At 51.0% G+C, this 21,723-nt stretch overlaps 1 protein-coding gene across 2 annotated transcripts; it reads left to right on the plus strand.

The window, feature by feature from the left end:
* The first annotated feature begins 5,001 nt into the window (after positions 1 to 5,001).
* INSIG1 (insulin induced gene 1) lies at positions 5,002 to 21,370 on the plus strand. 2 transcript variants are annotated; one of them, XM_066237968.1, is made up of 6 exons: positions 5,002 to 5,194; positions 5,591 to 6,034; positions 8,611 to 8,735; positions 9,863 to 10,029; positions 10,257 to 10,368; positions 20,424 to 21,370. In XM_066237968.1, the coding sequence occupies exons 2-6, from the start codon at positions 5,617 to 5,619 to the stop codon at positions 20,637 to 20,639; spliced, it is 1,038 nt and encodes a 345-aa protein (XP_066094065.1). In that variant the 5' UTR covers positions 5,002 to 5,194; positions 5,591 to 5,616; the 3' UTR covers positions 20,640 to 21,370. The 2 variants fall into 2 exon arrangements, with proteins under 2 accessions (XP_066094065.1, XP_066094067.1); XM_066237970.1 differs by lacking the exon at positions 20,424 to 21,370 and adding an exon at positions 12,642 to 14,551 and having other exon boundaries at positions 5,013 to 5,194; positions 10,257 to 10,356.
* The last annotated feature ends 353 nt before the right edge of the window (positions 21,371 to 21,723 follow it).

Here is a 21,723-nt window from a genome sequence, read left to right on the forward strand (position 1 = left end):
AATTTCCCAGGACTCAAGGAGAGGGGGTGGGGAGTTTTGGTGGGATCAGCAAGGAGGAAGCGGTTTCCAGATCACTGGTCATAGCTACATACAGATCCTGCTTCTCTTGCTTTGTATTGTAAGTGACTCTAAGCAACCGTTTAGAGAACTACAAGATGTAGTTAATTTATCACTGGCTGACTCAGTTATTCCTGCTGGCTCCTTTCCCTCATATTCTTTTCATTTCTTCTTCCTCAGGGAGGAGGGGGCCTGCCCTTCCTTCCTCAGTCTCTGTCACTGAAATGCAGAGTCACCAGAACACAATATCCCACATCAAGGGAGCTGTCTCTGGGCTAATCGTCACTCTCCTACACCCTGTCATAGAAATGGACCATGTGACCCAGCTGGACCCACAGAGCAGCTCTGGGCTCTTCCAGCCCCCAATCCTGATGTGTGTCTGCTGTCAGCCACCCAGCAGCTGCACGGACATGCTGAGAACCAGACCCAGGACAGCAGAGGAGTTAAGACTGTGGAGCAAACACCTTGAATTTGCTCTTTCCTTCTTCACTCTTTCCTTCACACTTGGAGGGAGGTGACACCAATAAAGTCTTAGCAAGACAGCCAAGAGACTCCCCACGTGTAGAAATACTATCCCGCTCTCAACCACGATGACCTAACCACTCCACATCCACTGGGATGACTAGAATGAAAAAAAAGAAAAGGTCGTATCACAGTGGGTGTTAGCGGCGGGGATGCAGGGAAGTCAGAACCCGCACACATACAGCTGGCTGGCAGGAGGTTAAAAACGACAGCCAGCTGTCCCCACAGGAGGTTAAAAACGGGAGTCCCCACACAGCAGGCCAGTCCCCTGCCGGCAGTCCACCCAGAGACGTGAAAACGTATGTCCATACAGAAACTGACCCACACAGGGTCACAGACGCGTTATTCATCATCACTGGAAAGTGAAAACAAGGCCATCAGCCGGAGAATGGATCAAGACCAGGTGGTATCTCCATGCGCTGGGATGTTATTGGTTGGTAAAAAGGAAGGCATGCTGACGGATGGTGCGACGGGGAGCACTGTGCTAACTGCAGCAAGGCAGGTGCTATCCCTCCCATGAGCACTCCTGTGCCTTCCCCCTTCCCCCTCTCCCTCCCCCACCTGCGTGCATCTCCTAAACTCTAAAGGTCCTCATCTCGAGGTGCAACCAGGGCAGCAGTGGGCATGGGCGGCTGGTCCAGGGGTTAACCCCTGCTCCTGTCTCCAAGACCCCCTTGTCTCTGGCTTCCCCGAGAGCCACGACAGCCCCACTGAGATTCTCTCTCCTGTTGTTTCTTCTACCCTAGGTCTTTCCTTGTTTCACTGCCCTGAGCTTTAAAGAAGGCAAACACTAAAGCCCACATATTATGCAATCCTATTCACGTGAAACGCCCGAACAGGAAACCTACACAGACAAGAAGTGGATTAGTGTTGCCTGGGGCTGGGAGTGGAAGTGGGGAGGGGAGTTTCTTTAGGGGTCTATGCAGACGTCCTAAAATCAACTGTGGCCATGGTAGCCCAACTCTGTGAACAGGCTAGAGGCCATTGACTTGTGCACTTCGAGTGAACTGCATGGTTTGTGAATTATATCTCAATAAAGTCATTCCAAAATAATGGCATCATCTACACCAATGGACTTTATAGGGTAATCAGGATCTCTGAAGACCTAGTTCCATTTACATGTGAAGTGTAACCTTACTTATGTTTTTTAAAACCACATACACACATGCATTCATAGGAAAAATAGCAGGAAATATACACCCCAAAATGTTATAGATGAGAATCTCTAGGTGATGGGATTAGGGATTTAAAAAAGATATAATTTCCCGGCCCTGGCCGGTTGGCTCAGTGGTAGAGTGTTGGCCTGGTGTGTGGGAGTCCCGGGTTTGAATCCCGGCCAGTGCACACAGGAGAAGCGCCCATCTGCTTCTCCACCCCTCCCCCTCTCCTTCCTCTCTGTCTCTCTCTTCCCCTCCCGCAGCCAAGGCTCCATTGTAGCAAAGTTTGCCCAGGTGCTGAGGATGGCTCTGTGGCTTCTGCCTCAGGCACTAGAATGGCTCTGATTGCGGCAGAGTGACGCCCCCTGGTGGGCGTGCCGGGTGGATCCCGGTCAGGCGCAAGCGGGAGCCTGTCTGACTGCCTCCCCGTTTCCAACTTCAGAAAAAAAAAAGAAAAAATAAAAATAAAAAAAGATATAATTTCCCATGTTTCCTGAATGTTTTATAATCAACATGTGATGTTTTAATTAAAAGGCAATAGACTTGCCTCACCAGTTGTTGGCGCAATGGATGGACACATTAGCCTGGGAGGCTGAGGACCCAGATACCTAGATTCGAAACCCAGAAGTCCCCAACTTGAGCGCAGCTCACCAGCTTGAGTGCAGGTTTGCTGGCTTCAGTGTGGGATCATAGACATGACCCCATGGTCACTGGCTTGAGCCCAAAGGTCACTGACTTGAGCAAAGGGTCACTGTCTCAGCTGGAGCAACCCCCTCCCCTCCCCTCCCTTCCTTCTCCTCCCTCCCCCTCAAGGCACATATGAGAAAGTAATCAATGAGCAACTAAGGTGCCACAACTACAATCTGATGCTTCTCATCTCTCTTCCTTCCTGTCTGTCTGTCCCTGCCTCTCTCTGTCTTTCACACACAGACACACAAAGCAATATACTTTGTCATCTATTCTATTTTAAAAACTATTTATTATATATGGTTGTTAGTGTTATAATTAAAAAAAAAAGACTAGCAGGAATACAGACTGAGGGCAGTAGGTTGCTTACGACAGATGTGTCAAAGTACTTAGGACTGTTCCCCACCCAGCTCACCCTTCCCCTCTGCCAAGATCCTTGATTCTTCCTTCTCCAAAGAGCTACGGAGATATTGTCTTTGGTAAGTGATGTGAGGAGACTGTATGGTTTTGCATCAGTTTGTAAATGTTCCTTGAGGTCCTTGTGTAATAAATAGTACATCTATTGTTTATTTTTTGCTATTACAGCATTCCAATGTTAGCGTGATGATAGACAGAAAGATAGATAGATAATAGATATATAGATAAATGATAGATAGATGATCAGTCTATATCTCTTCATACACTTACATGAGGTGGAGTGAAGATCATGACCAAGACCTGATTACAATGTTCCTTCAAGTCAAAACTGTGCTGAAACTTTAGGAACACAGGATATAATGGTAAGCAGGGCTTAGAGAGGAAAATTGAGAGTGGAAACCGGTCTCTGACCAAGCCACAGGGATAGGTGAAGATGGAAGTCCACCACTTCAGTCAACCCTGCTGTCTGCATTGCGCTCAGGAAATGAAAACAAGTAACAAAGTTATTAGAAACACTGTACCTTGGCCTGATCTGTGGTGGCACAGCAGATAAAGCGCCAACCTGGAACGCTGAGATCGCCGGTTCAAAACCCTGGGCTTGCCCAGTCAAGGCACATAGGGGAGTCAATGCTTCCTGCTCCTCCCTCTGCCCTCCCCCCCCACCTCTCTAAAATGAATAAATAACATTAAAAAAGAAAAGAAACACCGTGCCTTGTGCCTTGCTTGGAACAGAAGGGTTTGAGAACAATTTTCTGTTACTACCTAGAGTGACAACACTTTCTAAAACTCATGTGCTCAGAGAAGCAGAAGAGGTTAGGTTAAGTTCATGCCATGTTGGCATCACGCACTAGGTGTTGGACATCCACAGCCCAGCCAGGCAAGAAAGAGAAGCCAGGACTGACCCTGAGCAAGAGTGACCAGTTCATGAACGTCAAACGTCTTTACACAGCACTTCTCAAGCTTCCTGCAGTTTCCTCCACTTCCTTACAGCCACTATAAGCTTTACTTTTCCTGGAGGTCTGCTGCTTAACCATTACAAATCCACGTACACCCTACCCCCAAATAAATGAACTTTGTGAAAAACGGATATGTCAAGAAGAGTTTCAAAAAAAATTTTTTTTTACCCTTTGCTATAGACCTGCCCGGGGTTGTACCATCTCTTGACTGAGACCATCTGGTATTTAGAGCAAACCCCATCTATATATATCTGCTCATCTAGCGACAGTACAAAAAGACCACAGACTCTTTAATGTAAAACATCTTAAAGAACAGTGATCTTGCTCAACGACACGTGGGTTTTCAACTGGCATGGGGCCTGCCTTCCTATTTAGTGGGTGTTGGTCCGTGTTGCAAATCTGACTCAACTCCATGGCAGACCAAACAGTGGTTTGTTTTTGTTGTTTTTTTCCTGAGTGGTTTTGATGGCGAGGAAAGAAGGGGGAACGGAAAGAAAGGACTGTATGAATGAAAGACAGTTTTCTCATTGACATTTTCACCAAGGACTTTGCGTTCCCAAAGGGCTTCAGGACCGCTTTGGCGCACCCGCAAACGCAAAGCGCCTTGCACCCTCCGTGCACTCCTGCGCAGACAGCAGACAGCTTGCTTTCCAGCGGCAGGTGCGGTGACCCGCGGCAGCCTCGGGCGGGGCGCAGAATCCAGGTCGGAGCATCACCATCAGGTGAGCCGACAGGTGCAGCGCCCACCTGTCGACGACCGAGAGAAGGGGAAAAAGTCAAAAGGCAAGTTTAGGTTCGGGCCACGTGCGGGTCAGGGTCGAGATTCCAGAGATTGAATCCCGGGGACCGCCGGCGGCGGCGCATTTTCCCTCCCGCCTTGCGATCCGCGCAGCGCCGCCTCCCACCGCGCCCGAGGGACGCGGCTGTACGGGGGGGCCGGCGAGGGAGGCCCGCGACGCCCGCGCTCCGCCAGCCCATTGGTGTCCTCCGCCGCGTCCGTCGGTATTCCCCCCACAGCACCGCACGGACTCCCAGCTCGCGAGCCCGCGCGCGCCCGTCCGCGCTCCCGAGCCCGCGGGCCGGCGGTGGCGCGTGCCGACGTCAAATGGCCCGCCCGGCCGCGATTGGCCACCGCCGCCTCACCAGACCACAAGCGCCCGGGCGCGCGGGCGGGGCGGTGCTGGCGAAGGCCACGCCCCTCAGGCACGCGGTCTGGACGGTGGGCCGCGCCGGGGGTCATGTGACCCGGGTCCCCCGCGGCCCGCCTTATAAGCCGCGGCGTGCGCGAAGGGGCGCCACGGGCCCAACTCCAGGCGGTCCGGGGCCAGGACCCTTGCGCGCCGTCTCCTCCAGAACCTCCTCCGTCGGCGAGCCCGCGGGCGGGCGCCTCTCGGCCAGGTAGGCGGGGCGCCGCAGGGGTCCCGGGGCCGGGACATCCAGCCGGCCAGTTTCGCGGGGGATCTGCGGCCCCGATCCCGTTCCCGACCCCTCCCCGGGAGGGGCTGCGTCCCTGACCCTCGTGGGCACGCGGGGTCTGGGAAAGTTTGGGACCGGATGCGGCGTGGAGGGGGCGCGCGCGGGCGAGAACGGAGCGGCTCTGCAGCTGTGCCACCCCGCCCCCCGCCGCCGGGCGCCCGGTCCCCTGGGCTCCGGGTAGGGACCGAGTTTTCCTGGACGTGCCGGCGGTGCAGGAGACCGCAGCGTCCCGCGGGGGGCCTCCCTGCGCGCCTGCCCTGCGCCTCGGACACGAACTTGGTGGTGACCCCGCCTCCCCGACGCCCTGTCCCCTGGCAGGAAAGCCCGTCCTCCTGCGGTGACTGATGCCCAGACTGGACGACCACTTCTGGAGCTGTTCCTGTGCCCAGGGCGCCAGGCTCCGAGGCCACCCGACCTCCTGCGTCCGCGCCGGAGGGCTGGCAGCCAAAGTGGGCGAGATGCTCAGCTCCTCGGTGTCTGGCCCCTCGGTGCTGGCGGCCCGCGGCGCCCCGGTCACTGACCCCGCCCGCAGGGCCCGGGGCCCCGGCGTGGGAGACGACGGGGGCGGCAGCGGCCACACCACCAGCTGGCACCACCACCTGCTGCAGAGGAGCCTGGTACTCTTCTCCGTTGGGGTCGTGCTTGCCTTGGTGCTCAACCTGCTGCAGGTGCAGAGGAACGTCACCCTGTTCCCCGAGGAGGTGATCGCCACCATCTTCTCCTCCGCCTGGTGGGTGCCCCCCTGTTGTGGGACAGCAGCTGGTGAGTAGAAACCAATAATAATTTTTTTTTTAAAAAAAAATGCCTGTTTGATCAAAAACGGAGGGCAGAAACATTTCAGACTGGGAGAAACATTGATTTGAAAATGGAGCCATCCTGAGGGGAGGTGTGCGTCTCCGCGGCTGGTGTTTGGGGAAGGCGGGGCATAGGGAGGACTCTGGGCCCCCAAACGCTGGCTACCAGGCAGTGATGGAGATGAGGGCAGGATATAACCCGGGGCCAGCCCTTCCCAGTGCTGCCTGGGTACCGAGGGCCGCGTTTCGGGGCGCGCTGGGCTGTCCCCCGGGGCAGACCGCCCGGATTGGCGGCCTGGGGAACTGGTGAGCGGAGGCCCCGCGCGGCCATTGGCTACGCCTGCAAACACGCTACTCGGCTGGTAACTGAAAACAAACCGTCACGTGGGTGGACAGAGAGAGGAGAGTTGCCAGGGAGCTGTCTCCCCACTTCCTCAGGCGGCTGGAAGCCAGGCCCGCCCCACTCTGCACCAGGGGGAGTGACCCCTGGTGCAGAGTGTGGGCCTCAGTGCCCCTGGCTGGGCACCGAACTCTGAACAGAACGCAGGCCCAGTCATAACTGGGCACAGGCGGACAGTCCCTTCTTATAGTGGAATTCTTAGTTATATACCTGGCTCGGTAGGAATGTAGAATTGTCCGTGGTCCAAATCACATATGTAGTACCTGTCACACACAGCATCTGCCCATTAACAAGACCTTCCCGCTGCCTCCGCTGTGCCAGCCTGAGCACCCTAGGGTCTGGTGGGCATTCGCACTCCTGAGGACAGCCCAGAGGAGGAGTGCCGGGTGATGGTGTGGTAGCCCGCACCTCTGGCCTGCTCCCTCTGTTGTCTGTGCTGGTGAGTCCTTGCAGCATGCTCCGCTACAGCCCAGTGTTACAGATGTAGACACTGACCCACAGGTGTGGCGGCCATGTCCAGGGAACATAGCTAGCAAGTGTCTGGGCCAGTGTTCTTAACTCTGCATGCTCTCCCTGGAGTCTAGTGTGTCCCCTGCCCCCTGGGAACACCCCACCTGCTCTGCAGACTCCAGGAAGACAGCAGGGAGGCGGGAGGCTTGGTGTGCAGGTGTGTTCTAGGCAGGACACATGGGGGCCGGGGGACACTGGTTTCTGAGCAGGGGTAGGATGTTTCCATCTTTGTCCTTAGAGGTCGGGTCCTGCTTCGTTTCTTTAAACTCTTTAACTATACGGCTATATTGGTAAAAACCTTGTTTGAGAAATAGCTCAATAGTTTTTTTTCTTTGACTCAAAAGCTTGATATTAAAAACGAAAGCTTGAGTTTAGGTTTTCTTTGTAATGGAAGGGTCAGGAAATTCCAGGAATACCAGAAACAATTCCTCATACCCTCTGTTTTTTTTGTGTGTATATATGGTTTTTTTTTTTGTTTGTTTGTTTTGACCATCAGCCAAGAGTACAGGGAAACATTCCACAGGAAGTTTTCACCTACTTTGCTTAAACTTGGAAAGGCAAAGTTCAGTGACAGTGCAGTAAGTCACAGAGTTTGGGGTTCTGTTTTTCAAAGCACCGAAATGAGAACTTGCTGAAATGGAATATGAAATTGAAACTGAAAATCTCCTTGTTTGCATGTTTGGCTAGTGCCGTGTCTCTTGTTTCTTCGTTCAAGAACCTAAAATGGTTACCTCTTCTAGAGGACAGCATGGGGCAGCTTCTGCCTGGTTCTCCAGTGTCCATGCCAGGGTCTTGCATGAAGTCCTGGCATCCTGACCTGTCCCCACATGCCTCCCCGGCTCCACCGGCTTCTCCCCTGGAATGCCACATCTTCCCCGTCTCAGTTCTCTTCTCTCTCACGCTTTAAAATCGTGTGTCAGAAAACTTCCTAACTGTTCATATCCCACGAGCTCCTCCTCCCCCATCTTCTTGTTACATAACTCTCATTTTACACATGAGGAAACAAACATGAGAGCGGTCCCGTCAGCGGCTGGGAAACGGAGGCCTGGCCTCCGGTGCCTGGTCCACTTCTGCCACAGCCCAGGGCCTGATGGGCTCATGGGGACAGAAGAGTCTGCTTGTCCTGTCGCAGCGCCAGCTCCTGCGTGGTTTAGTTACTGCCGACACCCCTCGCCTTCTAGTCCAGTGTAAACGTGCCCACCTCAGTGCTGGCCTGGGAGGACTATCAGGACTTGTGTCCTGAGTGCTTGTAGAAGCTTACCTCTTCGACATTAAGAGGCAGTCACATAGGTAAAGCAGAGGAAAGCTATTTCCGCAGGCCGATAAACGGTCGGCACTTGAGGCCCATGTGGCTAAGCCCGTGCTCAACTCACATCTGTGTTTAAACCAAAGAATGGTGGTTTTGCTTTGAACTTCTCAAAACTGTGATTTTTGTTTGTTTGCTCTTAGGGAGAACAGAACTATACAGTTAGTCTGAATTTCAATATTTATGTGATAGCAGATAAATGTAAGAAAAAGAACTGGTTTACATAATATGTTAACTGCCACACAGAAAGCATGACGTATTAAGCTGTTATTTCTCGTGTTGTGTTGTTCATGTCATCCTGACACTGTTCTCTCTTCTTGTCTGACAGCGGTTGTAGGCTTGCTGTACCCCTGCATTGACAGTCACCTGGGGGAGCCCCACAAGTTTAAGAGGGAGTGGGCCAGCGTGATGCGCTGCGTGGCAGTCTTCGTGGGCATCAACCACGCCAGTGCTGTATCCTTCTGGGCTGTGCCGCATCCAGAGCGTTCTCTCAGGTTGTGTGTGGTAGCATTTAGGCACTTTGGATGAGTGTGTGCTGTCTGATGGGTTGATGGGACTGTCCTTTTGTGTGTTTTATTCTAAAGTGGCTGCTTAGTTACACTCAGCAGGAGGTGTCAATGTGGTCCTGAGCGTTTCCAGTTTATCTTCGTGGACAGTGGGACTGCTTGAGGCCCAGTGGACTGTTTTCCCTCCTCTGTCAGACAGTATCTCGCCTCCTCAGAGTCTGTTCTATAAATTTCCTTTGCATTTTGACCTGATGCCCTTACACCGTGAAGACCTGGTTCGTATGACCCAGTGGTGACAAGCAGTGACAGGGTCACTTTTTCTGAGGTTCTTCCCAGAGGCTGAGAGGCCTGGCTGTGACCACGACGGTGGTCCCCGAGCCGGTCACAGTGGCATCTTTGAAAAAGATTCTTACTACTAGGCCACTAACCTCTGGTGTCCCCAGGTGGAGCACGTTACATGGAATGTAAGTGGGATTTTAGGACGAGGGTCCATAGTATCCCGGGTCTCAGAAGATGTATGGCTCCTTTTGCACAACTAGATTATATTCTCAGATCTTAGAGAGAGGTATTCTTAGAGTTGCCCGTTGTTAAATCTGCTCTCCCTCTGTTTTCATGGGTATCTTGCTTTCACAAGTTCCCTCTGTCACTGGTGACAAGCTGAGCTGTGATGGAAGTTGGCTGTGTTCCCACAGAGCAGTGTGCCCTGTTGAGTGCCCCCTGTGCAGATGTGAAGAGCCCCTTGCTCACGCAGTTCAAGCCACTGATAAAATGAGAGATAAGAACAGGACTGCTGATAACTTCCCAGGAGAGTTGTTTTTCTCTGGTTGAAACGCAAGGATTTCACACAGGGCTTTGCCCAGGAAGCTGAGTTTTTACCCCGTGACTCCAGAGAAGTTTCTGGTCATCTTAATCACGGGACACTTTGTGTCCAGCAGATCTCTGTGCAGCGCCCTGGGCAGCTTTTATGAATGAGAATTGTGTGCATGAGAGGAAAGCCATGTAGGCTCTGGGTTCTTCTGTGCTTTCTCATCTTATTAGAAATTGCTAACGTTTCCTTAACTTCTGCATCACCAGAAATTGGATTTTGCCAATAACATTCAGCTGTCCTTGACATTAGCAGCCCTGTCTCTGGGCCTCTGGTGGACGTTTGACCGTTCAAGAAGTGGCCTCGGGCTTGGGATCACTGTTGCCTTCCTCGCCACGCTGATCACCCAGTTGCTGGTATACAACGGCGTCTACCAGTAAGCACGCGCCCTCAGTGGTTAGCCCCGTCCGCTGGCCGCTCCTTCAGTCCAGTTAAGAACACCCACTTAGTTGAGATGTTCATGTTTCATCTATATGTGCACGCCATAGACTTAGGCATGAAATTCTCAGAAATGCTGCCTGTTACTGACTCGTGTGTTAAAAACGCACTGTCTGCCACTTAACATAAAGAGAAACCAAGTGGCCACTGGCTCTCCTCCCGCAGGTACACATCCCCGGACTTCCTCTACATCCGCTCCTGGCTACCCTGCATCTTCTTCTCGGGAGGCGTGACAGTTGGGAACATAGGACGACAGCTGGCTATGGTACATAAGATGGTCACATTCGCTCCTGACCCCATACTTCCTTAGTTTGCTAGGATCGTTTTACATAACACATTTTCCATTGATTTGACAAATGTCTAGTTGAGACTCAACAGCAACAGTTATTGAGAAAAGCATATATTTAAAAAGGAAAAAAAAAGATACCCAGGTAGTTCTTTGCTAGATTGCAAAGATGCTGAGATCTGTAACCCATAAGTAGATGTAGGAAGGAGCAGCGTGTGGGGCAGCCCCTTGAGGCACAGGTCCAGACAGCGGCTCCTCAAAAGTCCAGCTACTAGAGTCACTGCCCAGAAGATGCTTCTCTGTGGTCCCTGCATCCCTGTCCCTTGTTCCTTCTCAGTCCTCTTACAATGCCTGTCTGTCCTTGCCTAGGTATCTTCCCCTTACGCAGAAGCATAGTCAGTCCTCACCTAACACTCTCGACATGTCCTGCGACTTTGAGCCACATGACATAGGATGATTCCAGTTTGACCACAGGCTAACCAATACAAACAGGGGTTAAGGTCCTATCTCATCAGTGCTATAATGAGGGTTCTTGAAGGTCAGCTGTCGCTACTGTGGGGACCGCAGTGGACAAAGCCGCACATGGGCTTTGCTTCAGTGATGGTTTGAGTGGCCATCTTTGTGGTTTCTGTCAGCCAGTGTGTCTGAAAGAAGTCACAAGTCTGTGGCATCATCTTATAGAATTTGCATCTGTGGCTATTTGTAGCCTTGAAGTCTTTTCTCAGGAAAGGTGAGGCTTTCCAGCTGCTGTGGCCATGAATGGTCTCTGCCTCCCAGGGCCCCAGGTCACCGGGTTGCAGCTTGTCCCTGGCTGAGGACGGAATTCACTTTCCTGTCTATGACTGACCCAGTTCTGCCGCTAACGGTCATGATGGCAGCGCGGTTACTGTGCCAGCTAGCTGTGCACGGGACACTCTCCTACATTTGTTAGCTGACTTAGGCCTCAACACCAGGGACTGTTCTTACCATTTTCAAGGTGGGGAGATAGATGCTTGGAAGGTTGATAACCGGCCCTAGTGGGTGCAGAGAGGGTTGGGACTGTGCTTGTCACGAGTATGCCCTATAGCCTCCTGAAGGACAGCACATACCTGTCATTCATCCTGTAAGCAGATGTTTGGAGTTTGCTCCGCTGTCCTGGGCTGGCTGCATGATCCATGCCCTCTCGCTACTGGAAAACTGCTTTCAGGTGGAACTAATGGAGAGCGTATGCAGACGTGTACCCTGGTTGGTGTCCCCTGGCTGCTCGTCTGTGCTCCCACTCTAATGCCAGACCTGACTGGTTCCTGCACACGTAGCTACAAGTGCCGGTCCCTCTGTGTGTCAGCGCTTTGTGAGACAGACTTGTGTCCGGGCTGTGCTGAGGGTTCCTACTCAAGTTCTCTGTTGATGTTTGCTCAGGACTGTCCTCTTCCTGTATAATATTTGTGATGCCTTCAGATGACCAGTTCTTCAAGGGGTGTGTCCCCAGCGCAGAGGTTGCCTCCATAAGTCCTGGGTGACAGCACACCTCCTGTTCCCAGGAAGAGGTCTACCTTTGTAGATAAGATGCGTCATAGTTGGCTCCTTCACCACACAGCATGATTGCTTAAGTGGGGGGCAGTAGAAAGGCGCTGGATTATTGGCCAGTCCCTCAGCTGTCCCCCAGCAGCTTTGTAACCTCAGGAAGGTCACTCGCTCTTGGAATGTGCTCCTCCCTCAGTGAAGCAGAATTTCCTGCAGGGCTGGAGAGCCGTAACGACTGCAGGGTCTGCTCAGGTGTGGGAGGGTCGGCCCAGGATATGGATGGAGAGGGGTTTCCAATGTACAGCTCTGCTGGCTGAGGCGTCATGGGCTAGGGGCACCAGGAAGGTCACCGGGGCCGGGTGCTTGTCTTCTGCCTGCATTCCCCACATCCCTGTCTCTGTCACCCCATCCCTCTCTCTGTTACCCCATCCCTCTCTCTGTCACTCCATCTCTGTCTCTGTCACCCCATCCCTGTCTCTGTCACCCCGTCTCCAGCTTCATCTCTGGCTTCCCGTCTCCGTCACCTCGTCTCTGGCTTCATCCCCCTCTCCCCATCTCCAGCACCCCGTCTTTGTCACCTGTCATCGTCACCCGTCCCCGTCACCCTGTCTTCGTCTCCCTGTCTTCGTCACCTCGTCTCCATCACCTCCCCCCATCCAGGCCCTCTTCCTCTCCATCCTCTCACCTCCCAGGGCCCCTCCCTGCCAGCTAGTCCACGTGCTCTGATGCTCATCTTGTTGCTCTTTCTGCCTGTACTCTAGGGTGTCCCTGAGAAGCCACACAGTGACTGAGTCCTCTGCCCACTGCTCCTGAAGGACAGCCAGGTGTGGAACAAGACCCTTGGGCTTTGGACTCTGATGGAGATGGTCCTCCCCTGTGGTCTGCTTGGATTGGGCTGACAAGGGACTGCCGGGGAAACTCACCATGTAGATTAGCAGGTGGACAGGGGAAGGACCCGCCTGGAAACGCCATCTCTACTGCCCTCACGCCTGCACCTGCCCCACAGACCCCGGGCCCCCCTGGGGCAGGTGGGCAGCAGGTGGGCAATTTCTGAGTGTTCGGTACCGTTTATGTCATAAAAAGCAAGCTGCCATATTTCAAAGCCTTGAACTAAAGCCCAAGTCACAGCTCTTCACTGTGGGTCCTGCCCACGGGGGAGAGTTTTACTGGTGGTGCTTACCACAGGTGAGTGTGATAAGATAGGAATGATATTTATCCAAAAGGTCTTTAAAAATAGGGTTGTGTTTTAAAAAAAAAAGAAAATAAGAAAAGTAAACAGTAACTGGGATGAACCTAGCGGTTGCCACACAGGGCCCATCGCGCTCGTGCAGCCACACGTGTGTGTCTCAGAGCGCTGCTGGGCTCCATGCAGCGGTGGGGCTTGAAGCAGACAATCTCCCCAAGGGCTGAGGGCGGCAAAAGGTTAGCTCCACTGCAACATGGTTACAAGTTTTGTCTGCCCTGCACTTCCGTCTTTGTGAGCCAGACTTGTTTCTCGAAACTCCGGCAGAGAGGTGACTGTTTCCCATGGCCCTATAACAATCTGCAATCTGTGATTGCCTTGTAAAAAGGAGTGTGTCGTTACTGCATTGAGCACTTGGTGTCTCTAATCCCAAGGGTGTTGGTGAGCACAAAAATATATTCACTGAATGGCATAGGCCACATCAGACCCAGTTTGGGTCGTTAACTTCAAGTGCAATGTGTACAAAAACCAATCTGAGCCTTGTATTCTCTTACATATTTATTGTTTGTTTTTTAACATCTGAGATGTTAAAGAGAGGGTTCCCCATCCATTTCATTCCTGCATGGAGGAAGAATTCAGCAATAATTTCTTTCAGGTTTGAAGTGACTGTCTTGTGTCATGCCTTCCACTGAGCCGTAGTCCTTTGAAATACTCCAGTTTGGTGGGTTTTAGTAAACATGTAATTTTTTTTTTTTACTTACAAATTTATCTTTCTCTGTATTTTGAAATTTAAATGTTTTTGGTTTAAATTGTATGGAAGCGGCTTAATTCTCGAAAGACTCCTTGGGTGTGAGCGGGGCCGTCAGTGGACTGGCTGACGGGCCCACCAGCAATGTAGACAGAGCTCGCGGATTCTCCTGATGAGCCTTGTTGTGGTGGTTTTGTTGTTTTTTTGGGGGGGGATCTCTCCAAGTAAATTTTAAGTTCCTGTGGCCAATTCATTTTAGGGGACTTTTGTTGAAAGGAAAATGAGATCTTTCTGAACTTTGCAATGACACTTCGTGGCATTTTCTGAAGGTGAATAGTTAGAACGCGGAGATAACTTTCTGTGGAGGTGTCAGCATTCTGAGAATCCAGGAGCCGCTAGTTGAAAGCAGTCATCGAATCCTTCAATACAGGTGATGACGAACAGACAAGTATTTTTTTTCTCTTCAACGGGAAGTAAATCTATCTGCTAGAAATAATATAGCCCCCCCAAAAAAAAGGTGAATCTGAAGACTTCCTTTGCCAATGTACTCCATAGCAAGTGTACGCACCAGAGTGTGCCCCCGAGTCTGCAGAGACGTAAACAAACATGAACGGTTTCCACTACACCAAGTGCAGCAGCCAGCAAGATTCACATTCACACTAAGTTTCCAGAGCTGTTTCTTTTTGGCGTTCATTTAATTTAATTTTATTTTTTAATTTCTATTAAAGGTTAAAAAACAACCTTTGTCTTGATGGTCTTTTCTTTCAAAGGTGGGGGTGTGTCAGCATTTGGAATGGAAATAATTTGGTAGCTCCTCAAACTCCAGCTTCCACACAAACTCTCGGGGGAAAACACCGCACAAGGATGCTGTTTCCTTGTGGTCGGAGCCACGTTTCACCCCTCCTGCCCTGTCCTCTCCCGCCAGGCATGCTGCCCTCTGCCCTCTGTCCTGGAGTGAGAGGCCCGTTCTGCCTGGTCTAGGTGGGCATTTGGGGGCCTCCGGGCTCCCAGGAAATGGGCCGGACACCAGGATGCAGGAGCCCCCAGCGAGGTGTGCTCCCTCTGGAGACCTGGATAGGAAGTTGCACCAGATGGCTGGAGGTGTCTTCTTCACCATCGGGCAGGCCGCTTTCTAAATCCGGTCGCTGCCCAGGTCTAGGGGTGCCTCCTCTGCTGGATGCGGGGTTCACGGTCTTGGGGAAGAGTGAGGTGGCCTCAGAGGCCTTTGTGGCAGGGGTCAGGCAGACCGTGCCAAGCTGGGACAAGTGTCTGTGAGAAAAGCAAGCAGCTGATAAGGGAGAAGGGGGTGTAGTGACGTTTCATTCATTTTTAAACAGGAACTGCTGCCTCGAGCAGAGCAGCCCGAGAAGCCTTACTGCGGGGCTTGGGAGCATCATCCCTGATTTTGTTATGGACCTTACCCGACCTTGGGGTACCAGGACTCCCCGAGGGATGCTCCAGGAAGCATTTAGGAATCTTTCTGTCCTGTGCTTTTGACCTGCCCCTGGCTGTGACAGGAAGCTTCCCAGAAAGGGATCTGCGGGGGAAGTGGGAGGGGGCAGAGAGAGGGATCTGGCCCATATGGGGCTGGGGTCCACTGCCCTGTTGATGCCACCGGGGTTGTGTATGTGTGGACGTGGCAGATTGCCCAGAAAGTAATCATGTTGCCCTCAGAACCGAAAAGCTGCTGTGGGCTCCCCCAACAACCAGGCTGCGTTTAACACAAGTCTTGCAAAATGCCTTAGAAGTTGTGAAACAACATTCCAATGACAGCCCACAGGGACAAAGCACTGCCTCACACTCAGCCCAATGCATTTCACAACCACCGGTCCCTCCCACCTGTCACACAAAGGGAAGGTGACCAGAACACCCCTTGTCACGGGTGTGGATTCTGAAGATTTGGGCTGAGATTAATGCCATACGTGTGCATCTATGTGAGCATCTAACCGAGCCATGCCTATTTAGAACTCATCCAAATTCGTGTTTTAGAATAAAGTTGGGGAGTAGAATGTTTCCTGGCATTTTTCTGACCCCCGAGCAAGTAACTGAACGACAGTATTCTGTTACAGGTTCTGGGTGGCGTTTACAAAAAGGTTCCCGGCCTCTTTTCATGCGTGAAGACGCAGAAGGCGCAGGAAGTGGAACTTGGGATGAACCCAGGGCACGCTGTTTGTTTAGCCAGTTTTCAAAGTCATCTGCCGTCTTACCTGGAGGACATTTTCAGCAGATTAAAGATTTGGATCAGATATAGTAATAATCAAGCCATGTTGTGCCCTGGGTCCCGCCCTTGAGCTATAGACATTTCCCTCATATTGGGTGGTAAAAGGGATGAGGAAGGGCCACCGATTTAAACCCCCTGATGTGCAGCCTTCGATCTGATCCGCTGTGCATGGAGCATGGAAGAGTCTATAGGATCCCACAGGAACACAGATCCCAGTAAGTGCTTTGGGGCGGGCTCTTAGGAGGAGGGCCGTGTGTCAGCGCAGGCTGGGCTCTCAGTGACCTTGGCGTGCTTCCCTCACCTCAAAGAGGGTCTGGTCTTGGGTGACCGAGTTGCATCAGGCAGAGTCTCATGCAAGTGCGCTGGTCAGCACTTGGGCGATTTCCCCGGGGTGACTGGGCCATCCACCCCCTCTTTCCCTGTGCCCTGGTACTAGCCTCTGCTGGCCAAGGCGGACTGGGCTGCAGTGATCAGCCCGGCCACACCAGCTGCCAACTCAGTGGGTATCGTGAGCGCCTTGCGTCCATCCCTTCCTACTTGCCTGACCTTCTCATGAGCACATTTTCACCCCAGGAGTTGTCTTTTCATGGTGGAATGCTGTGTACTCTGACACATGCCGTCTGACTGCTTTCAGACCAAATCTTTCATGCCCAGAGGGGGCCTCTAGACCCACACCAGCTGGAACAGCTGGCATCAGCTTTTCCCCTAATTTTGCATCTGTCACATCAGCGGCAAAGACCCAACTGGGGCAGGGTGAGTGGGAATGGAGCAGGCCTGAGACAGGTCCATAGGGAAGAGAGAGACTTGATGGGACCCTGCAAGTCAGCATGGGCTGCTCACAGATAGCTTCCTGACACCTGGTCCTGCCAGCCCAGGTGTGGGCAGGGGCTGTGTAATCCAAAGCTCTCCACAAGACTGACCCACTGGACGAGCTCTGGGCTCACCTACTGCTCTACCCGTCACCACTCAAACTTCCAGACAACTGCCGATACTTGAAGGAAGGTCAACATGCCAACGCATTGTTTCAGAGATCACATCAAAGTTTCACACATCCAAAGGGGGCAGCGCCCGCCCTGATGACACCTTCCAGGTTTAGGAACAAGCGTCTTGTCCTTTTAGAAATCGGGGTACATGAGAAAACCCCCATAGGGAGGTTTCTCATTAGTGCAATCGTGGTGTTTCCCATGATCTGCATACAGGTATTCGCCATTGTACAACTGATCATTTGAAAGCATTGGACGAGCCTGACCAGGTAGTGGCGCAGTGGATAGAGCATTGGCCTGGGATGGTGAGGACCCAGGTTTGAAGGTTTGAAACCCTAAGGTCACCAGCTTAAGCACGGGGTCACTCGCTCTGCTGTAGCCCCCCCAGTCAAGACACATATGAGAAAGCAATCAATAAACAACTAAGGAGCCGCAACTATGAGCTGATGCTTCTAATCTCTCTCCCTTCCTGTCTGTCCCTCTCTCCCACTCTAAAAACACAAACACAAAAACAAACAAACAAAAAAACACATTAGACAAAATGTTACTGAAGACCTGTGTGCCAGAACCTGCTCAATGTGCTCTGAGAACAAAATAATTCCTGCCCTGATGGCAGCTGGCAAAGCCCACTAGGGAGACACGGTGCTTTGGGACCACAGGTTTCTGTTACATCTTAGTAACCCCAATTCCTGTCCATCACTGGTATTCAGAGGAAGGAAAACAAGAAGGAAGGGAAGGAGGGAGGGAGGGAGGGAGGGAGGGAGGGAGGGAGAAAGGAAGGAAGGAAGGAAGGAAGGAAGGAAGGAAGGAAGGAAGGAAGGAAGGAAGGAAGGAAGGAAAAGGGAAGGAAGGGGAGTCAAACATTTGGGTGCCAGGCATTATAGAATCTATGGTTTGGAATTTAGCACCTGAACTCGGCACCTGGTTGTCAGAAGAAAGCATCAGATAATTACCATCGAGGACCCTGGCTCTCTACAGAAGTAACAAGGAAGAAAAAGAAAGCAAGGAAAAACTTCCTTTTTCTAAATCATGCAGCCTATTGTTTTCACCCCCAAATTCTCCTTCCGCTTGCAGCTGTTTCTCCAGGGGGTCACTGTTCTGTATCCTCCGTGTCATTGTGTCATGCGCTAAATTGGGTCTTCACTCCCATAAGAAAGTACTTCCCCCCAACCCCCCCGCCAAAAAAAAAGAAAGTACCTCCCAATGTGACCTTATTTGGAAACTGGATCTTTGCAGATTTAAGCAAGTTAAGGATGAGGTCTTCAGCTGGCTCGGATTTAATAGGACTAGTGTGCCTGTCCAAGGGAAACCGTGGACACAGATAGGCAAAGGGAAGAGGATACAAAGACCTAGAATTGAAGTGAGAGAGGCCTGAGGCTGCAGAGACAGGAGAGGAGCTGGGGACATACCCCTCAGGTGTGTGGGGTCCCCACATACCAGGACTTCTCATTTCTGGCCTTCGGAACCAGGAGACAATATATCTCAGTCATTTATTTGTTCGTTTGCTGTTTCCTATGACAATACTGGTCCAAAGGGTCCTCTTTACTGACCCATTCCATCTGGACTTTGGGAGTTTCCCCAGCTGGGCCCACACTCCTTTCTTGTCTCTCCCCCAGGGTATCGAACTCTCACCCACACTATCCACAGTGTCCCGAGGACAGACCTCCGTGCCATCCGACGGTGATATGGTGCTGAAGAATTGCAAAAATTGTTAACATTAGTATTTAAAAAGGAAGAGTCAGGCCCTGGCCGGTTGGCTCAGCGGTAGAGTGTCGGCCTAGCGTGCGGAGGACCGGGGTTCGATTCCCGGCCAGGGCACATAGGAGAAGCGCCCATTTGCTTCTCCACCCCTCCGCCGCGCCTTCCTCTCTGTCTCTCTCTTCCCCTCCCGCAGCCAAGGCTCCATTGGAGCAAAGATGGCCTGGGCGCTGGGGATGGCTCTGTGGCCTCTGCCCCAGGCGCTAGAGTGGCTCTGGTCGCAACATGGCGACACCCAGGAGGGTCGCAACATGGCGACGCCCAGGATGGGCAGAGCGTCGCCCCCTGGTGGGCGTGCCGGGTGGATCCCGGTCGGGCGCATGCGGGAGTCTGTCTGACTGTCTCTCCCTGTTTCCAGCTTCAGAAAAATGCAAAAAAAAAAAAAAAAAAAAAAAAAAGGAAGAGTCAGGCCCCTTAACCCTCCTTTCTGAACAGAAAAAAAAAAAAAAAAACAACCCAGAGAAAGAGATTAAAGGGGCAAAAGTTAGTAACTAATCATAGTTTAACTATAGTTAGTTCTCTGGAAGGACTAAGGCCACTTGCTAGACAGCAAGGAAGATAAAAGTTATCTGAAAACTTCCTCTTCCCCTTCAATAAGATCCTTTAGGAGACAATGTTTACATATCTTACACTGATTCTAAACTCTTCCTCCCCTCGTGGAGTCCTGAGAGTGACGTATACCTCTAGACCAGTGTTTTTCAACCAGTGTGCCACGGCACACTAGTGTGCTGTGAGACATGGTCAGGTGTGCCATGGGGAAATTAAACATGGGTCCCCAAACTACGGCCCGCGTGCTGGATATGGCCCACGGAGGCTATTTATCCGGCCTGCCGCCAGCCGCCTCCATCCAAACATAAACATTCCCCTCACAATCCCTCCAGCTATCAGCGACAGAAAGAGTGGAGGCACAGGGAACGATCACTGACCAATCACCTCCTAGGATTCATCCCGACCACTAGTGATGAACCAATAGCAGGCCGCCTCTCATCCACACCCAGGAAGGTCCCCGTTCCGGCTGCCGCACACTTGTCATTGTGTGGCTGGGGCGAGTAGTTGAAGTTGCTACTCCTCCCCATGGTCCAGATTTCTAATCCTGGTCAGGACTGGAGGTAAATGTTGCCACCACTAGATGAAGCCTCAGCCTCAGCTGGTTATGTCTATCCTGATGGTGTATATAGATATTTTACCTTTTTCTTTTTAAAAGAGGCCCCTGCAGAGGGTGATATACAATGCATCACAATGTTATCTAACTTTAAAGCTAAAGTTTGCTGATCTTCCTTTGGACAGTTTTTGGTTATCTATTGCCAAGGAGTTCCCCATTCTGGCCAACAAAGCTATTTTGACATTGCTCCCGTTTTCAACCACATATCTATGTGAGCTGAGCTTCTCAAGCTTGACTGAGATAAAAACTAAAAACAGAGAGAGACTGAGAACTGTTGAGGAAGAGCTTCGTGTGTGTCCTTCTACCATTCTTGCCAGGATATCCCTCTTGTGTTCATCAAAACAGGCCCAGGTTTCACACTAAGTGAGTATAAATACATTTAGAAACTATATTATTAACTATATACATAATATGTACTGTGTTAGAGTGTCATTTTGTGTCATTTTTTTTTATTTATTCATTTTAGAGAGGAGAGAGAGAGGAGAGAGAGACAGAGAGAGAGAAGAGGGGAGGAGCCGGAAGTATCAACTCCCACACGCACCCCAACCAAGCAAGCCCAGGGCCCCGAACCGGCGACCTCAGCACTTCCAGGTCAACACTCCATCCACTGCGCCACCACAGGTCAGGCTTGTGTCATTTTGGCAGGTGGTGTGCCCCAGGATATTGTAAATGTAAAAAATGTGCCGTGGCTCAAAAAAGGTTGAAAATCACTGCTCTAGACAAACCATTAGACAAAGGGATCACGAGCCCACTCCCCTTGCTTGAAAAACCTGCATTCTGTAACATTTTATATATTTTCTAATAATCATCCCTCTTGGAATTCTTTATATGTATAAAACTTGTAAACTAAAGTAAGCCCCAACACTTTAGCAAAAATAATTTCCTTATCCTAAGTTAAAACTTTTCGTTATTGTGGCAACAAGGATAAATGTATATACCCTAGAAGATTTGGGAATGTCTTTGATATGTAAAACAATATTTATCCCTACTGTGTTGATATGTAAAATGACATTTATCACTACTGTGTAACACATTTATCACTATTGCGTTATCTTGTAAGTTTTGATATGTAGGAATGTTTTTTCCTTTTAACAGATCCTACAGATAAATGTTGCAAACTAATCAGTAAATAACTTCTGTATCGAGGCACCCCCTCTTTTTCCCCCCAACCTGTATGTGATCATGTCTATATAACTAGCCTCAGAGCTATATTCAAGGCTGCATGATTTGGGTAGGCTATATCCCGTGTAAGTCATATATGTAGCCAGCTTATTAATAAATCTCCTAAAATTTCTTTTGTATCCTGCCTTGGTGTCTCTATATAACCTGTGGATTGAGCTACTTAGAACACTACAAGGAGAGTTGACAAGGACAGTTTGAGATTTGCTACAGAATTCATCGTTCTAGATGTCCGTTAATTTGGGAAATTCTCACAGGGGGACTGTTGGTCAAATAAGTTTGTAAATTGATATATATGTTTGCTCACTTATAGTTTGCATTGTGTATGAGGCACAGGCTGTAAGCAGGCCGGGTGGTTATAGCTTGAGGCTTAGTTTTAAGACTAAGCTTTTCCCCACACCCTTGACTGTTTCATGATGTGGAAGGTGCACTCTTATGAGGAATCCCATTATGCCTCAGATAAGTTACTTTGCATCAGAGATTTCCTTGTTTGTATATTGGATTAAAGGTTTTGATTTCTATACTATAAAGTGGGGCAGACTGGAAGCTTACTCATTCTCAGTTCCTTCTATCACCATTGCAGGGGCCTCCCTGATCCCTTACCCTTCA

Source organism: Saccopteryx bilineata, chromosome 6 (genome assembly GCF_036850765.1).
Source record: "Saccopteryx bilineata isolate mSacBil1 chromosome 6, mSacBil1_pri_phased_curated, whole genome shotgun sequence".
Classification (NCBI taxonomy): Eukaryota; Metazoa; Chordata; class Mammalia; order Chiroptera; family Emballonuridae; genus Saccopteryx; species Saccopteryx bilineata.